Raw genomic sequence first — 24,549 nt, 5'->3', positions numbered from 1 at the left:
AGATGGATAAATAAAAATTCATTCATGCTTTTTGTGTGAGTTTATTATAATAACTATAATGGATATAAAATATTGAATTTATTTTGAATTTACAACAAAATATAGATAGGCAATATATTATATTTTGATGAAAAATATGTTACTATTTTATCTATCATTTATTCAAAACTCAATTACTTACCAATAATTATCTACAATAAGGTAGCCAATAGGCAATAGGTACGATTCATAATTATAATAATAATAGTAAAATATTATAAACCAAAATTATAGTAGTTACCTCTAATCGATTTTACTTTATGTATTCTGTTTAATTATTGTCAGCATTTTCATTATTTTATAAACATTGATGTGTTAATAAATAATAATGGTATGGGATTTATATTTTAGTGATTTTACAGTTGTCAGTAATCAGTACATACAATTAATAATTATACATGAAAAATTATTAAACTAAACATACAATACGAATATATATAATGTTTACATTAAAACAAAATGTTAACAAAGTATGTTTTCCTTTCTTTGCAACTACAATTTTTTAAATATTCAAAACCTAATTATTACTGTAATACTAAAATCAATCTATACTATTATGTAACAGTTGCGGATGTAGGGGGTTATTAGAGGAGAGGAAGCGAACTAAAAAAATATATTCATATGACATACCACTATACCAGTAAAATAATATTATATTTATGAGGAATTTGTGTCATGTTAAATTCCTTTGATGGCAAACAAAATATCTAGCTTATAATAATAATATTGGAACCATATAAATAATTATAGAAACCCAGAAAAACATTTAAAAAAAAGGCGGGGGTGGAAATTTGCGTGATCGTTTTCACAGCATTATAAAGTTTATTGCAGTATTTTAGAGCACAATTTATATTTCTATGAATTCATTTTTAATGAAAATTTCATTATTATTTAAAAATCTCAACATTTCAACAAAATATAACGTAATATAGTTATTAATGTTTGTAGAAATAAGGTCATCATCATCATCATCATCAGACTTAACTCTCACGAGCAAAACATTAAGTGCATTTTGACCTAAAAAAGTCTAGTTCATAGTTATTTCAATCGTTACTTTTATTTCGTTTCCATAACAAAAGTATTTTCTTATATTTATTTGCGTCCGTTTATCATTTACATTAGAAGTTAAATTCACGGGTTGACAGATTTTGAAATAGTACGCTTAATAAATTTCATAACGTTTTTTTTATTATTATTGATCTTAGATTCATTATCGACCAGACCACCAGTATAAATTAAATTTTTAGATATTACATTAAATGTATATTAAATCATATAATTCAAATTTTCAGGAAAGTCGTGTAATATAATATTTTACAATTTTTAAAAATAACCTAATGTTACTTATTTGTTTTGCATTTGAAGAAATTATATAAAAAAAAAATTGCTTGTAATGAACCTTTTGAATTATTTCACCATTGTCTTATTTTTTTAAAAAAGATATTGATTTTCTATGTATTTTATACTTTCTAGTTTTATAGGTATCTACATTAAGGAGAGTACTTTTTAATTATAACTTTTTTTTTATCTAAACTGACTGGTTTTTAAACTATTTTATGACTTATTTTTACGTTTAATATATTTATACTATTATTTATTTCCTTTTACATTTATTATTTTAATATTTATAACGATTTATTACACATTCATAATCTCTAAATAGTAGATTTATTATTAGCTATTTCTTATTTTAATTTATTTATAAGTAAAAATTTACAATGTATATTAATAATTCTGAATAACTGAAATAACATTTATCTTAATTATAGCTAGTAGGTATACCATTTTGTAATCCCCGTTTTATTCACCTCTATTTCAGTAGAAAATACACGATTAACACGATGACCATTAAAAAATCTTCCAGTAGATAGTAAATAAGACACTTTTTACAGTGATTTTCTTCAGAATTAAAATTAAAAATATTATTGTTACAATATAATATGATAGATACACGCCACATGGAAATTTAAACTATGTACGCATGTAGTGAAAATAGACATTGTCATAATTGAGGTAGTTACCTACCTACACATGTGGTAGTTTTTTACTGTTTACTGGCTTAACAATAATTGTACTGATAAATCTAAAATAAATATAAATTGTACCATAGTAATGTCCATATTACTGAAGGTGACATCGTATAGTAAAAAATCATAATACCTATACGTTTAAGACACCATTTGTTTGTTATATCGTAATACACGTAAAATATATCTTTTTATGTTACTTATTTATAAGCTTATAAGTTATAAATCATATATTATGAAACCGAATTAAAGCTAAAAAGCTGTAAGCACATCATGCTGACGACGCGTATGAACTTTAACAATGTAAATCAAAAAATGCATTGCTGATGCCATACACTTGGCAGTGAAACGGGGCTTAGTACGATAGTTATTTAAAGCGAGTTATGAATATTTTAAAATCGCAATATTTTACATAGTTATAAGTTTATAACTCACTTTAAAACTAAAATATCAATAAAAACCTATGAAGAACCTTAAAATATAATCTCTCTTGCGTTTCGCCTTTAAAATTGATTAAATAATAGAGCAATTATCTTAAATATTTTACCTTTAAATAAAAAAATATAAAAAATTGTCTATATGGTACATTTATGATAGCGTAGACAACACGAGTTTGTGGGGAAAAAAAGGTTTATTTTGTCCGTAAACTATTTTAACCGTACTCGGCATGACTCGTAAACCCAACGATTTTTATTTTTGCGAAAAGTTCAGATAACTTTTTTGATTTATAAACAACGAGTCGTACGCTGGTTACAGCCCACGAACAATAATATTCTATGCAAAATGGTTACGTTCATATATCACGTTTATCACTTTAAATAAAAGTTGGTGAAAAAATTATTAGTGTCACTTTCTAACTAATAAATCTAACTGATCAACTCTATTCTAGAAGGCGGACAACGATCCTCACGAAACAACGAGTTTTCCGTTAAAAAAAAAAACTATCAATTTAGAAAAAAAGGATAGTTTAATTTAAAGTTCGTAATTTGAAAAATTGGCCTTCCCTAGATTTCGATAACTCTAATTCGACAATATCGGTCTGAGTTTTTTGGAGATAATTTACGGCTTTTGTGATGTCAATATTGGAGTGAAAGTCGTAGCTCTAAAAGTCCCTATAGAGAAAGCATATCCTTTAGTTGAAAGTTATGAAGGAGACTTGGGTAAACACACACCAAACTAACCGTGACCCGAGGAACTGGAACTCTTATTAGAAAATATATTATAATCGGAATAGAAAAGTTATGGACAAGTTTTACGAGTCTTTCTTTTATATGGCTTAGTACTTCTAAGCAGTACCTAGTTTATATAGCAACGGAAACAGGTTTTGCTAATCATTAGAAGTGTATACTAGCAGTGGCGGCGGGGTAAATATTGCCGGGGAGACTAAAATCTAAACTTATATTATATGATGTAACTAATATTATAATACAGGGTGCGGAGTAGAAACTAAAGATGCACCGCAATGCGTACAGTGGCGCGACGACCGACGAGTGATGGATGCGCGGTGCGGCAGCCGGCGGCGTACAATATATTGAACCCGGTTTGAATATTGTCTACAAACGGTGGCTAATACACCCCCCGGCCCTCTTCGCAACACCCAGCCGTGACATTACATGTTATGACAGCAGTTTCACTCGACTCGCCCACCGGTGTCGTTATCTTTAAAACCCCCAAAACCCGTCAAAGAAACTAATTATACATTGCGTGGTTCGCTGTAATGATTAATTATAATAATAATAAAAAAAAAAAAAAAACAGGCATTTTTCTATTAAGATACAAAACATAATTTTGTTATTATATATTTTTCATTTTAATTATTCATCAGTAGCTTTTATGACATACTTTATGGGGAAACTCAGTTTCAAAGTCTCCCCAAACTGGATACTGCTAGTACAATCAACTTAAAATATATTATTATATATTGGTTAAGGATCCGTACAATTTAAGAGTTAGGCAACCACCGGTACATGTAAGACCATATTTTATTATGTAATGTCTAGTATGGTATATAATATTATATATTATAGTCATTGGTAAAACTTGGCCGATTGAAAAACCTGACTGCGCCGTAGGTAGGTATGATGCAACTAAATATACAATATCAGTTATCACCTTATCGGTTAAGGTGTTTAGAACTACTGCGCGGTTTGATGGCACTGTAATTGTAATACATAATAGCAAAGAAGTCCAAATTTTGACGTTAAACAAATTAAAATATGAAGTTATAATAAGATGCTTTAAAAAAAAAAACCAATTTTTTTTTATAAGAATTGTATTTTAATGCAATAATAATCAAAGGACATTAAAACATATACATTTTAAAATATTTAACAATAAATAGAAACAATGGTATTGTAACAGTACTTAGCGTCATTTGGGGAGTCGCAGACTGGGTACTTGACTATCCTTGTCAAAAATGAGGAGAAAAAATTGAATTCTCTGATTTCAAAATTACAAACTTATGTCGATACACGATATTTGAACCACATACATTTATTACCTGTACGGCTGTACATTATAGGAGGCAACTAGTATTAAACTCTTTTCGTTTACGATAAAATGTAGGGTACGTCCGGAGGCGACTTGTATAGTTGTATATAGTCGGGACTTCGGGAGGCAATTCATATAAAAATTATTGTCCTTTTTTATTTCGAGAGCCAATAAGTATGCGCCCTATTTTTAATTTTTCCTTTAAGAATTCAAGTGCTCAAGTTCTGACATTTCGATCACTGGTCACTGTATTCTTCACAGGAAATATCCCATAAACAAATGAAACAACTTTAAAAATTCTGTAACAACTTCGCACTTCACATTACAGCCATAATGTAGCTCAGTAGCTGCCACTGTAAACTACAAGTATAAACGCGCGTTACCTCAGTTACCTGTCGCGTCAACACCAAAAGGCCGGCTGGTAAGCAAAATCCGCCAGAAAACGATCAGATTTAATCAACTGGTCGAAGACGGGATTTTAATCTGCAGATGACACTTCTACACTACACGCAATCTGATACGAAATATAACCTGACCAAAGTTATCCTGTCAACCCGAATACGTCGACTCCGGAGTTACCTTATACCTACATACGCTGAGCACATGTAGAATACCTAATATACCTAATATAGGTATTGGAAATGAACCCTCGTGATACATATTGTCTACTCCGTCTTACAACGTACAACATAATAATATGGCAAATTTTACGTTCAAGATAATCCGTTTTGTTATGTTATTTTTAAAAGTAGAGTGAATTGACATATCATAAAATTTAAAAGTAAAATTACTATTCGAATTGCCGCGGATGATTTCATTGATTTTTCAATTACGAAGCGAGTTAATGAGCATTTTAAAACTGTTATTTTTTCGTAAATCTCATAAGTTTATATATATATATGTATACTAGAGATCTGTGATAGTGTGATACCTATCCTAAATGGCTATATACTAGTCTGAAATCGAGCTGATATCGTCTTTAGAGTAAATATAACGATTTTTCAGCATTATCCTGATGACCTGATGCTGCTATACATTCGGAAGTCAGAAATAATGAGGTACCTATTCGGAATAATAATAAAAATTACTTTAATTGGAAGTGGAACAATTGCTTTTCGCTTTTATACGGCCGTACAAATTCATGCAAATCATGTGCTAAATATTAGTGTAGACAAATTTGGAAAATTTGAAATGGGTGGGACTGGTGAAATGTACGTGCTGCAGTAGCGTTATCATAATTTCCAGTGCCGGTAAGATATCACACAAATACCCAGGGCCGGATATACTAAGTGTGGAGGGGAGGTATTACACTCCCTCACTTAGGATACTTATCTGGTTCATTTTAGTTGGAAAATTTATCATTTTTACATAGTAGTCGGTAAGTTGGTTTATATAATGAAATATGATAATAATACTACAATATTACCACATACGTGCCCTTTCAAAAAAAATTTTATAATTCAATACTAAATTCAACAGGCTTACTACATTACAGCCTTCATATTCATCCGCCACTCCAACAGTCCAACCACATTTTAGATGCGGCTGCCAACACGACCTTTTGATTAGTTAAATTCTATTCATATATCCGTGTTTTTTTTCTATAATTTTCATATAATATTAGTTAAATATTTAAGTAAATCCCCTTTATATATACAATAAACCTGTTAGTATATTTGTATTTATAATCATTTTGCTAAAATAATCACAAACATATTATTCTGTATTATCCACTAACATAGATAGCCAAAAATTAGGAATATCTTTTACTCAAATAAAAAATAATAAGTTACAATTGACTGAATTATCGTTATTGTTTCAACTTGTTTCTTGTAAGACCATGATTCAGGATTTAGGATTAATGAGTGACATTCTAAAAATTAATATTTGAGAAAACAATTTTATTCAATAAAATTATAAACTAATGATTATAATAAATATATACTAGTTGATTCTTTTAACACTGAAAACATACATTTTTGATTTGATAAAGAATCAGAATATTTTTCTGAGAGTTTTTATGTATAAAAACCAAATTTCTAACAGGAATTTAATTAGTTTTAAATATTTCAAATTTAGATGAGCAGAGTGAAAAAAACAAAATAAAATTTCACTGATTACTAAGAAGTTTCAAAATTCAAAATGACTCTCTTGTTTTTAAAAACATATATTTTTTAACAATATATTTACATATTATATACATAATGTTATACACAACATCAAATAATTTTTATTATTATTCAAATAAATAAAAGGAAAACAATTTGTATAAGATAATTATTTAATAAGATCTTAGTTTAAAAAACTTACAATCACAAAGAATATTCTGATATTAAGACTAATATATATATTTATATATAGCCTCTTCATTAAATTCAATAATTTGTATTAATACAATTTAAAATATTACATTTAGTTTAAATAACATTTTGGAACAATCTGGTAGTACAGTATTTTTTTTTTTGAGAACTAACATTGAAAATAAAAATATTATAATATATCATAAAGATTATATTTATATCATTAAACACTAATCAAGTTCTATAAGTTCAGGTTTTTTACCATTATTAGTTATAGTGGGACGGCGGACTTGATTCTTCTGAACTATTTGTCGAACTGTAGTTGTTGTAGTCATGGTTGTTACTTGCTATAAAATAAATCAAATACAATAAAATACATATCCACATTTAAAATATACTATCAGTTATTGTTTTATTAAAATTAAAAAGTATCTATGGTAAATGAAGAAAGTGTTCCTAACTAAATATACTATTATAATATTTTTTTAAATCTAAAATATTTTGTATTTAATAATTATCTCTAATAATAATTTCTAAATAGATTGTGTTATGACTAACATATTTCTTGAATAATATCAATAAAACAGCAGTTCCCAACCTGGGGTACAGGAAAAAATGTTTAATTTGTTTTATTTAAAATTATTTGCTTAGAATAAATGCAAAAAATGAAAACTTAACCATCAACTTAACTTGTAGAAATTGAGTAAAGAATAGGTTATAAAATACTATGTGTGTAATAATATAAAATGGTAGATTGTGTTGATGGCTTGTACTAAACTTTGTCTAATTTAAATGTATGTTTACTCATTAAATAAGTAAAATTATTTATTTTTATTGTGTATTTTATTATAAAATATAAAGTATATAATATATATAAAATACTAATTACTTCTCGTAATACTGATTGATTATTCATTACATTTCTTTGTTGTTGAACTGTATTTGAAATACGTTGAGTGAATTGTCTTGCGGTTTGTACATTATTTTGAATAGAAGTTGACTGCATCCTTTGACTAGTCATTGGTCACAAATCAAATAAACAATAGTTAAGACTTATTCATAATAATTTATGATATTTTTTTATGTGAAAATTATATTTATTTGATATAATTAATTAAACAAAATTATCTTACTATCTATTATTATTTTTGATATTAGGCGCATTGTATGTGCTATTTGGTCTAGAAGGTCGTACATTGTTTGTGCTATTTGGTCTAGAAGGTCGTACATTGTTTGTGCTATTTGGTCTGGAAGGTCGTACATTGTTTATAATCCAACAATTGACAAAATTTTGGTTCAAATTCTGGTTTGAATTATTTGGATTTTGATGTGAAGTCTTTGTAACAACAACAAAATATCTTATAAGTTTAATGATAATTATTTTTAAAAATATGTTATTAAATATAATTAATTGTTTATATATTATTAAAAAAAAATTTAACTTGCACATACACGAGGAGATGGTGAAGAATTAACATTCTTTGAATTATTCTTCCATGAATACTGCTTATCAAAGTTCACTGAAAACAAATTATAAAAATGTATTCAAAGTAAAAAATCTAAGAGGATGCCAGCCAAATCATGAATATTTGTAAATATAATTTTACAAATATGTAAAACATGTTATGTGGACCTCCTCTTACATTAATAATATGTAAATAAAACTTACAAGATTCTATAATATTTTGTAGTGACTTCTTATTTTGAACAGGGACTTTAGGTGTTTCACAAGTTATTTCTAAATCTGAATCAAGTTCATTGATCTCAATTACATCTTTTGAAGAATCTTTATCTTTGTGCAATTCGTTTATTATTACTTCAGGCTCAATTCCTTCAATTGGACTTTTAACTTCACTATCAATAGATATAGTACTATGATTCATAGCACTTTCTTCACTATCTACTTCTCTAATTTTATTTTCCAATGGTTCTTTGGTAACTGTTCCATTCTTAACTTTAATAGCTTCATCAATCACAAGGATTCCATCTGCATCAGTATCCGCAAGAGATCGTTCTGTGACTAAATTATTACTTTCATCGGTATTAGCATCAACTATTTTCAAAACATCTTCAGAAACCTTTTTAATATAGATTTTATTTTTTTTATTTGTTAAATCATCAACATTATCAATTATAGTTGTTTTGTTGGAAGAAGCTTCTCTGTTAACATTATTTGTTTCACTATTTGACATAATAACATTAGTATTTTTTGGTATTTTTTCAGAATCTTTTACTATATCAATACTAATGTTTTTATTTATCGTATTATCAATATTGTCTATAACTGTCATTTGACTAGGAACTTTTTCAGTAACAATTTCTTCATTTATCTCATTTTGTATTGTTTTTGAAGTAACACCACTTGGCGCTAAATTAAATGACTCCATGTATAAAGTTTTCAGACTCTTTTTTGGTCGTTTATCATGTTCTGATTCTGATTCCGATTCTGATTCTGATTCTGATTCTAATTCTGATTCTGATACCCTTTTCCGTTTCATTAATAGGGGTTGAGCCTTTTTATTTAATTTTCTATCGTCATCAGTATATTCATTTTCTGAACTATATTCACATTCTGTATCATTAAGATTAGACCCTTCTGTTTCTTCTGCATAATTTTGTTTATTTTCATACTTTTTGGTCAACTAAAAAATAAAAATATATAATTAAGACCCACATACAATAAACTATACATAAATGTTGATCAATTAAATAATTAAGCTGAAGAATAAAAAATAAAAAGTTGATGCATATTGAAAGAAAATATTTTTAACACATAAGATTTTTTACCACTATAACAAGTCATTTGGTGATTTTATAATTGAACATTTCAATCATAACTATAAAATAAAACTTGGACAAGTCATGGTTCCTTAAAATATATCATTCAACAAAATTTAATAAGAATACAGGACAATTTTTTTTATTTACAAAATATATTTTTAATCCTTTTTTCCAAAGCAGAATATCTTTTGGAATACTTCAATGTGAGAATTGACAAGCAGGACCAACTGCTAACTTAAGGTTTTCCTGCATTTTCTATGATATATATTAATCACTTAAACATACTTGTAACACAAACAAAAAACCGACAGAAGAGGAGATTCCTAAAAGATCAGCACAGCCAATAATAAACAACACCTACAGTCGTAGTATGCCAGCGCTGTGATATGTATAGTGTATACCCAAATCAATAGTCCTTATATTCATTATAGTATCTGCCTTTATCATTTTATATTATCAATCACCATATAATGTAATAAATGAATATTGAATACTTTACTTAAATAGGTAACCCTGATTTTTAACATTAAAATATAAATATATCCTTTATTGATAGAAAACATATCAAAGGTCAAACAATAGCACTGGTAAAAAGAGAACATTACAATACAAAATAAAAATCAAATTTTAAGCATGTACTTTAAGTTTAAATAAGCGGAATAGAGATTAAAAGGTGTAACTATCAAAATATTGGTCCACTATACAGTTTACTGGTAAGTTATCAAAGAATTGCCCTATATAAGTCAATCTAACATCAAATATCTATCAAAAAAATAATTATTAAACTCAAATTGTGTTATTCTATTTCTCTATTAACAAGAACTTGATTTATACTACTCTTAAACTAAACAACTTTACCATGTTCAAATCTGCATGTAACTTTTTGTTACTTTCATCAAGTTTCTTTCTAAGGTCTTCATTTTCTTCTGCTGGATCTTTCATCATATTAGCATTTGCCAGACGACCAAAATAATCATTCAGTCTTTGAAGCTTTAATTGTTTCCCAAGCTTAAGAAACGCATCTTGTGCTAAAATAAATACAAAACATTTTTAAATATTTTTGAGCATTTTATTATAATTTCACTTACAAATATTTTTCAATTCAGTTTCAGTCCATTTTAAATTTTTTTTTTCTTGTAAGCATTTTAATAATGTATATATTTCAAAATAATCTGGAAATGTTTTATTAATATTATACCATTTCTCAATGGTTTTATTAACCAAGCTGTCATTTGTTGCTTTAAAACGCAATATAGGTTCTTCTAAAAAGTCTGGTTCATTATTTAGTTTGCACATTCGTTTATAAATTTCAACAATCCTTTTTTCATATCTATATTTAAAATAAAATAAAATAAAAATACAACAAAAAGACAAATAACGAGTAACTTTTTTTTAGTTCTGCAAACCTAAGAAAAGTCAGTGCTACTATGTGAGTTAAGTTATTAAAACAGGACTTCTAAATTTGTACAATTAAAATTTGAAACAATACTAATAAATATAATTAATAAAAATTTAATAATTCATTGAAAAATAACTAATGCATTTGAATTTGATATATTTCACTTTTTAAATTTATTATGATATACAGAAGGATTCTTTTATCACATAACACTCATTATTTCAAAAAGTATTCATATTTTTGAAAACATAAGTTTACATAGTTTCAAGTTATTAAAATAACAATGTTTTTATTAAAAAATTATATTTTTTATCGTTATCTTTTTTTAAGTTTTTTACTTTTTTGAATGACAACATAGTTTTAATTTCATATTCCACAGCAGAATAACTTTCTGAGTATTTTGATACATAAAAATCAAATTTAGGGAGAGTAGTTTATGAGTTATACGTATTTAAAGTGTAGACAAGAGAAGTGGAGTAGTATGGGGTTACCCCATAAAATGTTTGTCCACTACTCCACTTGTCTATGATTTAAATACGTATAATAACTCATAAACTAAACGCCCTAAATTTGATTTTTATGTATCAAAATACTCAGAAAATAATTCTGCTGTGAAATATGAAATTAAAACTCTGTTGTCATTCAAAAAAGTAAAAAACTTAAAAAATATATAACGATAAAAAATATTTAAAAAATAATTTTTTAATAAAAACATTGTTTTTTTTAACAACTTGAAACTATGTAAAAAAATATTTTCAAAAACATGAATGCTTTTTGAAATAATGAGCGTTTTATTATAAAATAATCAACCTGTATATGATTTCATTTTTAGCTACTATTTATATCTTTTTTAGTTTTTTTAATGTATAAAGGAATAAAATAAGACTTGCTTATTCAATATATAGTAATAACTTACTTGTCTTTTAATAAATACGCGGAATCAGAACTAAATTCATCATCATTATTTATATCCATTTCTTCTTCATCCAGCATTTTAATTTTCTTTCGGATAACCTAAACACATAAAAATAGGCAAATGGTTACCGCTTGGCTATACAAAAGATGTCAAATTATCACTATTTTGGGAATATTAAATTTGAATTCAATGACATATCATTGTACACAAAAAATGATTCTGATTGGAAACAATCAGTCAGCCCATAATACCACAAGTATATTTCATTATGTTATTTTTATTTTTATATAGCTATTAAAATTATTTATTTTACTTTTAGTATTAGGTTGATATAATTTTTTCTTGTATAATGTAGTATTTAATTATTCTAATAATATACATTATACTGTATTATACAAATATATACAACTCAAAATTTAATTTTATCTTTCAGTAAATACTAAAAAACAGCAAAGATAGATTCAAAATATACATAGATATTATATTAAAATAAATCAAAAATTTTATTGTGTATAGTAAAATTCATAATTATGTAATATACATAAAAATAATAAAAGAATAATGTTTGTAAATTATAACAAATATTTAACATCATCATTATTTATTGTTTAAATCAGAGGTTCTCTAAGTGTGAGGGTTCACGTCTGGAGTTTACCAAAGCAGGGAGGCCTGGCCTTAAAAGTTTGAGAACGTCTGGTTTAAATAAATTATTTTATCCAAATTTGAACTTAAAATGTCTATAAAAAATTATATACTTGTATTAACTATGTAATTTTTTTAAATTTTATGGATGCAGTATAAACTATTTATAAAGAATCTTGTATTATATTTCCTAAACTTAGATACAAATAGAAAAGTTTTTATGAATTTTTAACTACAAAATAGTTTGCAATTTTTTGATATTTTAACAAATTTCATTAAAATTCTAACTTCAAATAAAAAAAATATATATATGCATATATACTTTTAATTGTTTACAGAAATGAGATTAGACTTCGGCGGCCACCAGTTTTTATCAGTCAGACAACACATGTTTGTCAACTTTCTATTTCTATATGCCTGTTGTGCAGTAAAACTATGCACATTTGCACAAGTTGGCCACCGAGGTTTGATCTCATACCAAATTAAGTATAGTTAAAATATGGTTTTGTTTAATTTTCCTGATTATCAAAAAATACTGGGAATTTTGAATTTTGTCCTCTCTAAAGTACTAACTAAATCCAAGATAAAATCCAAATGCACTATCAGAGTTCAAATTTAAGTATTTTATCGACAACTCATCCAATACAAAAAAAAGCAAATCATTATAAAATATATACATTCATCTCTCCACTCAGAATTTAAAATAAAAATCTATTTATAATCTATTATTTATAAGTTGGATGAATCTACAATAAAATTATCACCTTCAATGCAGTTTTTAGTTTTTTTAGCTGTATTGATTTCTTTCTGCTCATTTCTTCATTGTCACCAAACATTCTGCTATCTTGAACCTACAAAAATGATTAAATTAAACTAATTTATATTATGTAAATAAATATATTTTTATATTATTTAAAAATGAATGATTATTTCTTTGTCATCAATAGACTTAAAAATAACTGGATCATTTTCAATATAAATTATATTTTAATAATTTGGAACTCGGGGAAGATTTATAGCTTTGTTTTTCAACCAATATGATCTTAATATTATTTTGATTCATAAAAATCTAATATTTTCTACCTTATAATCTAACTTTTAATGTATAGCCACAGAAATAACAAAAATAAATACTTTTAAATTATTATTTATGACTTTTAAAGCAAAAAAAAGAACATTAGATTAAGGTCAAAAATACATTATGTTAATAAGAAATTAATAAAAATATAATTTGATGAAAGGTAAATAATAAGATTAAGATGAACTATAGGATTAAAATAAAATAAAATCATATCAAAGTCTAAAGAATCTATTAATATAATAATACCGTCATGTACATTATAATTGGTTTATTTTAACCTCTATAAATGTTAATTAATAAATCTTACCTTCATTGAAGTTTTAAATTGCTGTAATTGATCATATATGTGTTCCAAATGTGTATATAAACCGATACCACTATCAGGCCAAATTACTTGATTTGCTTCTCTTAATAACTTAATAAAATACTTAGAACTAAGGAATTCAGATGGCAGAGAGTTATACAATTTATCAATTGCTTCAATATTTAAATTTGGAAAATTTATATTTTGATAACATTTTTTAATTAACTGAAACATACAAAATGTAAATATTTAATGAGATATTAAAAGTTAATTATAGTACTTTTATAATTATTATTCTAATTTAAATCATGATCAATGTATATTGTTAACAGTAGCACTGAAACTGTTATTATGCATTGTAATGTATTATTATAAACTTTAATAGTAATACACAACATTAATGGTAATTTATATATAATTTGCCTATAAATATATACAAAAAAATACATAACATGTCCCTAAAAGAATGCTTATTTAAATTAGGTAAAAAAATATTTTATTTTTCAAAAAATTACAAAAAAATGATATGTACAGTTTCAGTATAACATACGGTTTGATGAAAAATAATATTATTCGATTGTCATTCACTAGGTTGTTAACAAGCCGAGGTGTGTTCGAGAAAATTAACAATAACTGCCTCTCAATTCTCTTTGGTAAGTTTCACGAGGACGCCTTAACCTAACCAGGGTTTTTGAGATCAATAGTTAAGCCAGATTTTTTCAAATTTTTTATTAGGCATCATATCATGACACATTGGGAGCAATATTCCGCCCAAGTAAGATACAAAGTCGTTGCACAGTCTTCACACTACTTTTGGATTAGTAAAAGGTCTTACAAACCAAAACACACTTACACATGTGTTTCAATTGATATTTAGTCCAGGGTAACACTTGACAAAAACTGATTACACAACAAACCAGAATGATAGTAGATTAAAAAAATGATGAGAACAATGTTCTAGACATAAAAAAAAAAAATGGCAGCCGATTTAAAAAAAAGCGTTCTTTTTGAGACACCCTGTATTTAAAAAAAAATTCTTTCCCTTAAATCGATAATAAAATAATAATATGTATCTTACTTCTTTGAATATTTTATCGCTTTCACTATTTTCATTGTTACTTGTACCATTCTCTAATTCAGAAGTTGTAATGTCATTACCATTTGAAGTACTAGCAATACACTCTTCAATCTAAAATGTATACAAGATATTATGTTTTTGACATAGTTAAACATCTAGTTATACATCTTTTAGATACTTAAGCATGTTTGATAATATAAACTGAATATAAAATTATCAAATATACCAACTTAATTAGTAGTAAAATTAATTAGAAGAAACAGGCTAAAATCTACTAAATTCTCCAGCAGGTTTATCTTGAATAGATAAAATTATTAATTAAAAAAAAAAACTTAAACTTTTAAAATAAAAAATATAAAAACTCCAAAATGACTTAAAATAATTATTTTTTTTAACAATATATCAACTATAACGTTGATTATTGAATTAAATTATTTATACCTATTCATCGAAAAATGTAAAACAGTGGATTCCGCCTAATGTGAGCACCGGTTAATATGGGCAAAATGGTCCCAATATAAATGTATATTAACAAAGTTAAAAAAAAACCGTGTAATTTGGGCAATTTTTATTTTATCATAGTGTTAGAACATACATATATTAATTTAATTGGGTTTCGTAATATCTATGCCAGTGGTTTTCAACCTGTGCGTCGCGGCTCCCGGAGGCGTCGCCGGTTATTATCAAGGGAGCCGCGTTCGCAATAGAAACTAAAAAATTATGCGCACCAATACATATTACATATTGCGCGTGTGAGACAGATCGGCCGTCGATAACCGTGTTTGCGATATCGAGTAATAGCATATTTCGATTATTATTTACATTTATTTGATGATATAATGCAACAAAAACAAGCACAGCCATCCCATTAAAAATAAAGTTAGATTAAAATTATTATAAATAATGTAAATTTGTTTATTTTAAATGTTCGTATGGGAGCCGTATATTTTATTTCAAAATGAAATGGAGCCGTGGACCCAAAAAGGTTGACAACCACTGATCTATGCAATTGTATTTATTGAAAGTAATAAAAAGCATTACCATTTAAATTTTAAAACCCTTTTCTGAATATTGTACCAAAAATAGCACAAATTAGTTTTTCATAGTTTCTATTGTTGAAAATAAAGTTACAACGTTACTGCATCTAAGGCTAAATTTGACATGAAAAAGCGAACAATTTTGATAAAAGATACATCTACTTAGTGGTAAAATTGTAAACTTCAGATGCAAAAAGGGATTTTGTTGACTTTTCTTGATATTATATATTTTTTTTTTTTAACCAATTTTGATTTTTATGGGCAACTGCTTATTATAGGCACACAGAGCTGGTCCCAACATGCCCACATTAAGCGGAATCCACTGTACTAATTTGTAATAATAAAGACACAACCATGTGTCAATATAAAAAAAAATAAAACATAAATTTTGAAGTATATGAATTCCTTTCATCAGTATCTTTAAATGCTTTATAATGCAAAAATCAAAATATGTATTTTACTAATATGATTTATTTATTAATATTTAATTATATAATATATCCATATGAGTTTCTAATGAAACAAATTATATTTTAAATAGTAAAATTATTTAAAAATAGGTGTTATAAATTATAAAATAGAAATAAAAAAGCTAAAAAAATAAAAATTTTAATTATCTTGATTATAATTTATGATAACAGCAATTTGAAAATTTTGAAAGTCAAAAGATCTTTGATTTGGTCGTAAAATTGCCTTATACTGACTAAATGATCTTTCGGCTTCCACTGATGTTATTGGACAGTATTGCATTTTGACTGTCTGAAGGAGTAAGTTATATCTACCGTAGATTGAGTTCAATAATTGGTATTATTTTGTACTTTTGGAAATTTGAGAAATTGTTTGTATTGAAAAATACAATCGTACATAATTAATAATTATTAAAAAAAATCATAAATGTACAAATTATCAAAATATGTAGAAAAAAATGGAATTATTAAGAAATATGTAAAAACATGTACTTATGACAAAATATATAAAAATATGTAAAATAAAATATGGTTAATTTCATTGGAAATCTCTTGAAACAAATTTATCACTCACTTAAATTAATTTATCAAGTCACAGTAAAAATTTGTATTTACATATAAATCCGAGCCCTAATTATACATTTCTAATTAATTAAACATATTGTTAATGTAATATAAAATACTAACCGGTAAACTATTACAGTCTTTTTTAGTTAGTTGCAATAATGCATTATAAACATTTGCAGCATGTTGAAAAGAATCTTTATTCTTTGGAGAAATTAATTCTATTCCTTTAAGGACCAAACTACATAAATGTTTTGAATTTTTTTGCTTATTATCGCATTTTTTGTACATTTTATTCATATCTTCAACATACGTCTGAGGAAACTTTTTATTGTTTCGACATAAATTTATCATCTATAAAAACATTAATAAAAACAGTTTAGCATTTTATTATGATTTTAAATTACATATTTTTTTTTAATACCGTAATCAATACATGCATAAGCAAATACATTTACTTTTTATATTTTTCAAACAAGTTGGTTTTATATTTCTTGTTTGAATTTAAGGTATAATTACATGTGAATATAACAGAATCAGTAAAAATGAGTATTATTACTAATTAAATTAAACATAATTTTGTTTTTGTGTACAATGTTCTAATAACTAATAATATAATAATATCTAAATAAAAATGTTTTCAATTAAATATAAGTTTATAATTCATTAATTCATAATTAACAAGCACAATTGTTGACAATGTTATTTGTAGTATAATTAATAGTTAAATCAAAATATTTACCTGTTGAAACATATCCATGTTACAATCAATCTGAAAAAAACAACATTTTTTGTTTAAAAAAAGCATTTTAGGTATTTTTAAACTTATGATTTTTTTATTTTTTTGTCATTATAAAACTAAAAATTTGAAATGTAACTTAAGAGAGCACCAAACTCATGTATGTTGTCCCAGTCTCCAGGGGCGTATTTAAGAGAAGGGCCAGTGTGGCCTATGTCCCCCCCACCATTCACCATATTTTATACTATTTTGTATTATATCAGATATTTTACAACTCTACGTCTCAAGAACGCAAATTTGAAATTTTCGTTTGTAGCCCCCTCATAAGACATTTCTAAATACGTCCCTGCCAGTATCACAAACTTACAGCATACATGTTCAGAATCAATTATTGTTAGATTTAATATTAGAATCAATAACTTCATATCAAACTTACTTAAAGGCAAGAATATTATACAATGTACCTTATAGGCTTACACTGTTATAGCTAATTTAAAATAAGTTATAACTATGTGAAATAATACAACAATATTAATATACTCATAACAGTCATAACTTTCTCTAAGATTTAAGTATTAATTAATGCTTATTTAATGATAGCCAAGATAATATTCTTACCTTTAAATTTGATAATAGCTCAATTTGCTACACTAATAATACGTATATAAATAATATCAAAGCTAAAATACTCTTAGCACATAATTCAGGACATTTTACATACAATACAAACCTTAAACAGCAAAAAAATAATTTGCAAGCAACTAGAAATAAAATTTAAAACACTAGTTTTTTATAGGTAGTATACATACGTCTGGTTCACTGTCCATTCCAGATGAGATTTCAATTTCTGACATTTTAACACAGTTGGACGCACGTACAAGAAAATTTCACTTCAATTAAAAACGGTAAGAAATACTTTTCCTTAATACATAAAATAAAATCATCAACAAGTCAGACTCGGACAAATTAAATTCAAATCAAATTGAATGGTAGATCATCCATATAAATCGGGTACACATGAAACTGGCCAACTGCACAAGTGCTTCTTACTTCGAAAAATTTCAAACTGTTATAATTGATCAATTGAATATTAAAATTAATAACAACTTAACGTTGAATGCAACAAGTCAGTGTAGCGTGCGTGCCTACTACCAAAGGAGGTATCAAGCACGGACCTAACCGGCTAGCTACTACCTCAGATCAAACAGCGGCACAGCAAAATAGTAAACATCAAAAACTAATACTGTTTAAAATAGTTTAAATCAAACAAAATAATAGTTAAAAAAATATACATTTGGTGTCGGTACAATGTGATAACAGGTCGCGAAGGCTCGTGATGAGTGTACACTGTGCGCCATAAATTTTATTTTACGTAAACTTGACCAGTCGTGTCACACTTGGAATACAGTTCACAAAGAAAACAAAAACACTGAATCCCGTAGTAATCACAACTAACGAGTTAGAAAAATCGGCAAATTTACTGCATTAGTGCAGTACTACAGTAGAAAAACAACTTAACCGGCAGCCGCCGCGAACGGTCATGGACGGTGGATAATCAAAAATGTTTATAACATTATACTATAATGTCTATATTGCTGTGTACATTGTAGACACACCATAGGACGTTATAGTATGACCAAATACATGCCGCAAATAGACAATAAGTTGTACAGTCGATGCCAGTATTGCCAGTAAGATTGACGCGGCGGTATCGGCCCGATAACGGAAAACCAGGGGTTCTCCCCGTAATTGAAGTTATTACCGAAAATATATTATATATTATTATCAATAAACCAACAAATGAACAGTTGTCACAAAGCATTTTAAAACTGATTTTACGTTATTAATTTAAAAGTAAATATTTTTGTAATATTTTTTTTTTTAAAACAACAAATTGAAATTTTATTAATCAATAATAATAATACAATAATGGAATCTATGTACTGCGACTAGTTTGGGCTACACCTACAGAAAAACGCCGTCGCCGCGCGTCGCTGCGTCAATCATCGGCTGTATTATTTATTCTCATGACAAAATAAACATTTATAAATAAATAAATATTTTGTCATGTTTATTCTGTTTATAAGATATTAAGATCTATGAAAGAAGGATAATGAATATGAAGTGTAAATGTGCAATAGTAAAAATCGTAGACATATAAAATAATTTAAAATTATGAAAAGAATTCTTTTTATACGTATTTTATAAAAACACGTCCTTAGATTAGTTAGATTATTAAAACATTTTAACCTGCCTATTTGTTCATGGGTAACAAACTAGTATTATGTTTTATGTGCTGAATCTATAAAAGGGGTAGGTCGCTAGGTGGAAAAAATTACCACGAATAAAAAACCTATGGAAATAAAAGTCAATTCAAGTGCCATATAATTTTTCTACTTAATTTTTGTAAATTAAAGGTGCCTGACAAAATACGTGTACCTACTGTAATATAATATTAAATATTAATATATTATATAACAAATAACAGTTATTGACATAACTAGGGAATTGGTGCAAATTGCATTTTTTCTGAATGTTCGAAAACATAGCTTTTCAAGCACAAAGTTAATTTTATACATCAAAGATTTAAAAAATGTATCTTTTATTTTGCATTTTTTTTGAAATTTTTTATGTTGTTAAGTTATTTTTATGTAGGAATTGATAAAAATTAAGCAGTACTTAATTATACAGTGTTATTATGAAACACGAGGTAAAAGTATAACGAATATATAACTATCTAAATTGTATATTCATTTTTTGGAAATAATTTTCAGAGTAAAAATAAGATAGGAGAACTAGAAGATAGTAAAAATCAGAAAATTATATTAATTAATTAATTAATTAAAACTTAAGAATAAAAATTTATATAATTAAACAATTTTTTTCAATGTTAAAAGTAATTTTAAGAGAAATTTTTTAGTACATTTTTTAAAAAAAAATCTGTTATGACTGCATTAAATCATTTTTTCTTGTTTTTTATAATATTTTAATCTGTTCCCTAGTCATAACAATAGTCAATAATAATAATTATGATAAGTAGGTACAGGGTAGGTATGTGATATATTGTCACTGTCAGTCATTTTTCGATTGTTCATAAAACAAATAAGAACACAACTAAAACATAAAGCTCATTTAATTAAAATATTTTTTGGTGGATTTTTTTCCGTGATTCCTAAAAAGATGATAAAAAAAAATGGAAACAATTGTTGTTTTTCCTTCCCATCACTCCTAAAATTATTTATAAAAAATATTTGTATACACAATTTATTATATTATTATCTACCTTATAAAAAACGCATGTCAAGTCAGACATCAAGATATAAACTTTCTTGATTTTCAATTTTTTTCAGAAATGTATTAATTGTATGTATGCAATATGTATGTATAATGTATTTTATTTTCATTTTACAAGATAGATCTCTAAAACCAGAGAGCAGATTTTGTTGTTTGGGGACTTGTTAGATTCACATTGGCTAGGAGAAGTACAGTGAAGATTTTCAGAACTTTATATTTTATAGTTAATTCACTACAAAGCTTCAAAAAAAATTTATAACAAATTTTATTGGGCTTTTTTTTTATGTTTTATAGCTTTATAGCTTTGTAATGAGTTAACGATTGAAGATAACGTTCTGAAAATCTTCACAGCACTTCTCCTAGACAATGTGAATCTAACAATACCCCAAATAACAAAGGTTAGGTTAGGTTGTCAAGAGGACAGACTTTTACATCCAGTATTGCTGAAACATATAAGATTCCAAATTTCTCCAAAATAATTTTTAATAACTTAAGAATAGAATAGTGTTAAAAACAACACTATATTCAAAACCTTAAATACTTCATTCGGTTTTTAAAATAATAAATATTAGAACAGTATTTATCACTGGTCACGTTTTTGTTTTGTTTTCAACTTAATATAATTTAAACAATTAACCATAAACATATATAGAACTTAGTTACAAATAAATAATTTTAAAAATAAAATATTAAAAATATATTTTTACAAAATGTTTATTCAACTTGACGTATGAAAATGATTTATACATTAAATAGTACATTTTTATTCTAGTCACATTTCTTATAACAAATTATTATAACATTTCTGTTATAAATGAACAATGACAATTTATGGATATTAATTGTATTAATATACAATACAGAACAACATTTGGAGGTAATTTAATATAGTTCACCTTAATATACTAGGATGATCATCACCATTCAAGTCTATATCCATTGCTTCTTCTTCATCTGATGTACTTTGATCTTCACTATTAGATTCATTGTATGTTAATAAAGCTTCTTCATCAGTTGTTCTTTTGTCTTCATCATCAGAATCATTGTATACCAAAAGAGCTTCTTGCTCTTTTTCTTTATCTCGTTTGTCAAAATTCAGACTGTCTACTAAAGTTTTTAGTTTAAACTCTAATAATCCAAGTTGTTCAAAATTATTTAATCTTGTACTCAATACATTTTCTAATGGTAGAAATGTTTCTAAGACATCTGGATTTGCTAATAACAGAGAAGAGTGTATACGTAATACAGCAGATAACCATTTAGCACTTACAGAACTTACCAGAGTTCTGTCTTGTGATAAGCGTATTAGCTTACGTACAAGCATGATAATGGACTGTAGTGGTAAACGTGAAACAGTATTGTCAATTGTGCGTTCGTCTTTAACAAATAAAGCAGACTCTAAAAGATTTTTATCATTGCTACGAAGACCTTGAATTAACAAATGAACAATACTTTCACCTTTGGTTTGAACTGTATTTTCAATTTCTTCTGACATATTTTGAAGTCTTGTTTCAAGTGGTAAATTTGATGATCTACTATTTTTTAGTTCAATACATTTAGACTCTGTAATATTTGGATTAATAATATGGTTACCTACAACTGATTTAGATTTTCTTGGGTCTTGTCTTGCAATAAATGTACATTTGTTTAATTTTTTTAATTTAATATTTTCAAATGCCAAAAAGGGCCTAGTTCCATAGGCTACATACACTACAGAATCATAAATTTTACTACATATAATTGGCATCTGAATAGTTTCTTCATCTTTAATATTGTCAACAGCTATTTGAAGGGTTCCGTGAGGTTTAAGTGGATGTGCAACACAACCATTAAGTACATGTTCAAACACATGCAATGTGCCACTTTCTGTTGTTACTGTCACAGTTATGTTGTTGCGCATATTATGTACGTATACAGAAGAAATATTATCTTCGGCCACTAATGAAGCCAATGGATCTCGTTTAAGGTCACTGAGAGACCATATATTAATAAAACGATCTCTAGCAGAACTCAATAAATAACATTTATCAGCTTCTATAATGTGTAATGAACGAATCTCATTCTTATGTCCAGTGAACTTATGAACTAATTCACCTGAAGGAAAATTCCATAGTTTTATTTCCCTGGACGCTGACAACATCTTTCCATCAGGCAACATGGCTACTGCACACATTTTACCAGTTTTCATTTTTGCTTCTAGTTTATTGGTCTTCAAATCAAACTTAACAACATAACCATCATCAGAGCCTATGTATAAATGTTGACCCAAGCAATATATGCTCTTGATAGCTTTTGATTGAACATTGACTTTCGATTGGATACTTCCACTGGCCACATTATAAAACTCTACGTAACCCTTTTGTGTTCCAATGCAAAGTAAGTCAGTATTATCTGTTTGGACCCAAGTAATACAGGTGACAAAAGAGTTTAGATGGCCACTTGGTGAATATGTATGTCGTAGATCACCAGCACTTGTATCCCAAACGTTAACCTTACCATTAACACCGATTTCAGCATAATATCTTCCAGATTCTGAAAAACCTCCGATGATCTCCCTCATGATGACAAAGTTATTGACAAACAAATTCAATAATTAATATTAAAATTACATACTTTACAAAAATGTTTTAAAAATGTGTTTGTTTTTAATGGGTTTGTTACATAACCTAAAAATAAAATGTTATCATGGATAAAAGAAATGTTTTCTTTTATGGCCTTTATATTCTAATCTAAATATTTTAAAACTAAATTTTTTTATAAAACTTATTTATTTTAACTATAAAGTTTAAAGAATGAAATCAAAGCTTTTTAAACATCTTATATACAAATAAATACATTTATATATATATATATATATATATATATATACTTATATTAAATACCTCTAATACAATATATTATCAGTATTTTTATTTAATAGAATCTTTTAAATACTGTCATTGTGACCAGTAAAATCTTAATTTAGTGCCGTTTTATTGTCATTTTTAATTTTTAATGATGTGATGAATGTATTAATTTTACAATGATGTGTGTTTTTTTTGTGGATGAATACACAATAAATTATCTATAAAATCCTTCGATTTATAACTTTGTAGGTGATTTTGGATAGATAATTAGATATAATAGTTTGTACTTTAAAGAGATCAAAATTTAAAATCCAATATTATTATTAAAATGTAATAATTAGTATTTATCTTAAACCGTTGTTAGTAAATACTCATAACCGCTAGAACAGATTAAATCTTTTTTTCTATTCTGTGATGAGTACTAAGTAGTAGACAGCTGCAGTATAGCACAACAAGAGTAGTGCTTTAAAGATCAATGAATGGTGCATTGATATTGAAATCATCGATATACATAATAAATTGCTTATTTCCAGATGTATATTCTA

At 26.4% G+C, this 24,549-nt stretch overlaps 2 protein-coding genes across 6 annotated transcripts; both read right to left on the bottom strand.

Annotated features, from left to right (window-relative positions):
* Positions 1–6,972: 6,972 nt before the first annotated feature.
* Positions 6,973–19,522, bottom strand: LOC113549538 (death domain-associated protein 6-like). Of its 5 annotated transcripts, none has more exons than XM_026950889.1 (15): positions 19,157–19,521; positions 18,674–18,930; positions 17,868–17,897; positions 17,249–17,479; positions 15,058–15,168; positions 13,983–14,204; positions 13,359–13,445; positions 11,953–12,050; positions 10,726–10,967; positions 10,496–10,665; positions 8,526–9,498; positions 8,309–8,376; positions 7,990–8,192; positions 7,746–7,869; positions 6,973–7,203 (listed from the first exon to the last, which is right to left on the bottom strand). In XM_026950889.1, the coding sequence occupies exons 2-15, from the start codon at positions 18,716–18,718 to the stop codon at positions 7,087–7,089; spliced, it is 2,721 nt and encodes a 906-aa protein (XP_026806690.1). In that variant the 5' UTR covers positions 18,719–18,930; positions 19,157–19,521; the 3' UTR covers positions 6,973–7,086. The 5 variants fall into 5 exon arrangements, with proteins under 5 accessions (XP_026806690.1, XP_026806691.1, XP_026806692.1 ...); XM_026950890.1 differs by having other exon boundaries at positions 18,674–18,785; XM_026950891.1 differs by having other exon boundaries at positions 7,776–7,869; positions 18,674–19,522.
* A 2,334-nt stretch (positions 19,523–21,856) lies between these two features.
* LOC113560502 (WD repeat-containing protein 43) lies at positions 21,857–23,805 on the bottom strand. The gene has a single exon (XM_026966405.1). The coding sequence runs from the start codon at positions 23,716–23,718 to the stop codon at positions 22,051–22,053; it is 1,668 nt and encodes a 555-aa protein (XP_026822206.1). The 5' UTR covers positions 23,719–23,805; the 3' UTR covers positions 21,857–22,050.
* Between the last annotated feature and the right edge of the window lie 744 nt (positions 23,806–24,549).

This window comes from Rhopalosiphum maidis, chromosome 4 (assembly GCF_003676215.2).
Source record: "Rhopalosiphum maidis isolate BTI-1 chromosome 4, ASM367621v3, whole genome shotgun sequence".
NCBI lineage: Eukaryota > Metazoa > Arthropoda > Insecta > Hemiptera > Aphididae > Rhopalosiphum > Rhopalosiphum maidis.
The sequence above is the reverse complement of the archived record's forward strand: the minus strand, read 5'-3'. Positions and strand labels throughout refer to the sequence as shown.

Bases quoted from the DNA above. Each gene is read 5' to 3' on its own strand.
- LOC113560502 (XM_026966405.1), bottom strand. From the start codon at position 23,718: ATGAGGGAGATCATCGGAGGTTTTTCAGAATCTGGAAGATATTATGCT.
- LOC113549538 (XM_026950888.1), bottom strand. From the start codon at position 18,718: ATGTCAGAAATTGAAATCTCATCTGGAATGGACAGTGAACCAGAC. The intron at 13,446-13,982 runs GTAAGATTTATT...TCATTTTTGTAG, and splicing joins AATTTAAAACTTCAATGAAG to GTTCAAGATAGCAGAATGTT. The intron at 7,204-7,745 runs GTAATTAGTATT...TTTATTTTATAG, and splicing joins ATCAATCAGTATTACGAGAA to CAAGTAACAACCATGACTAC.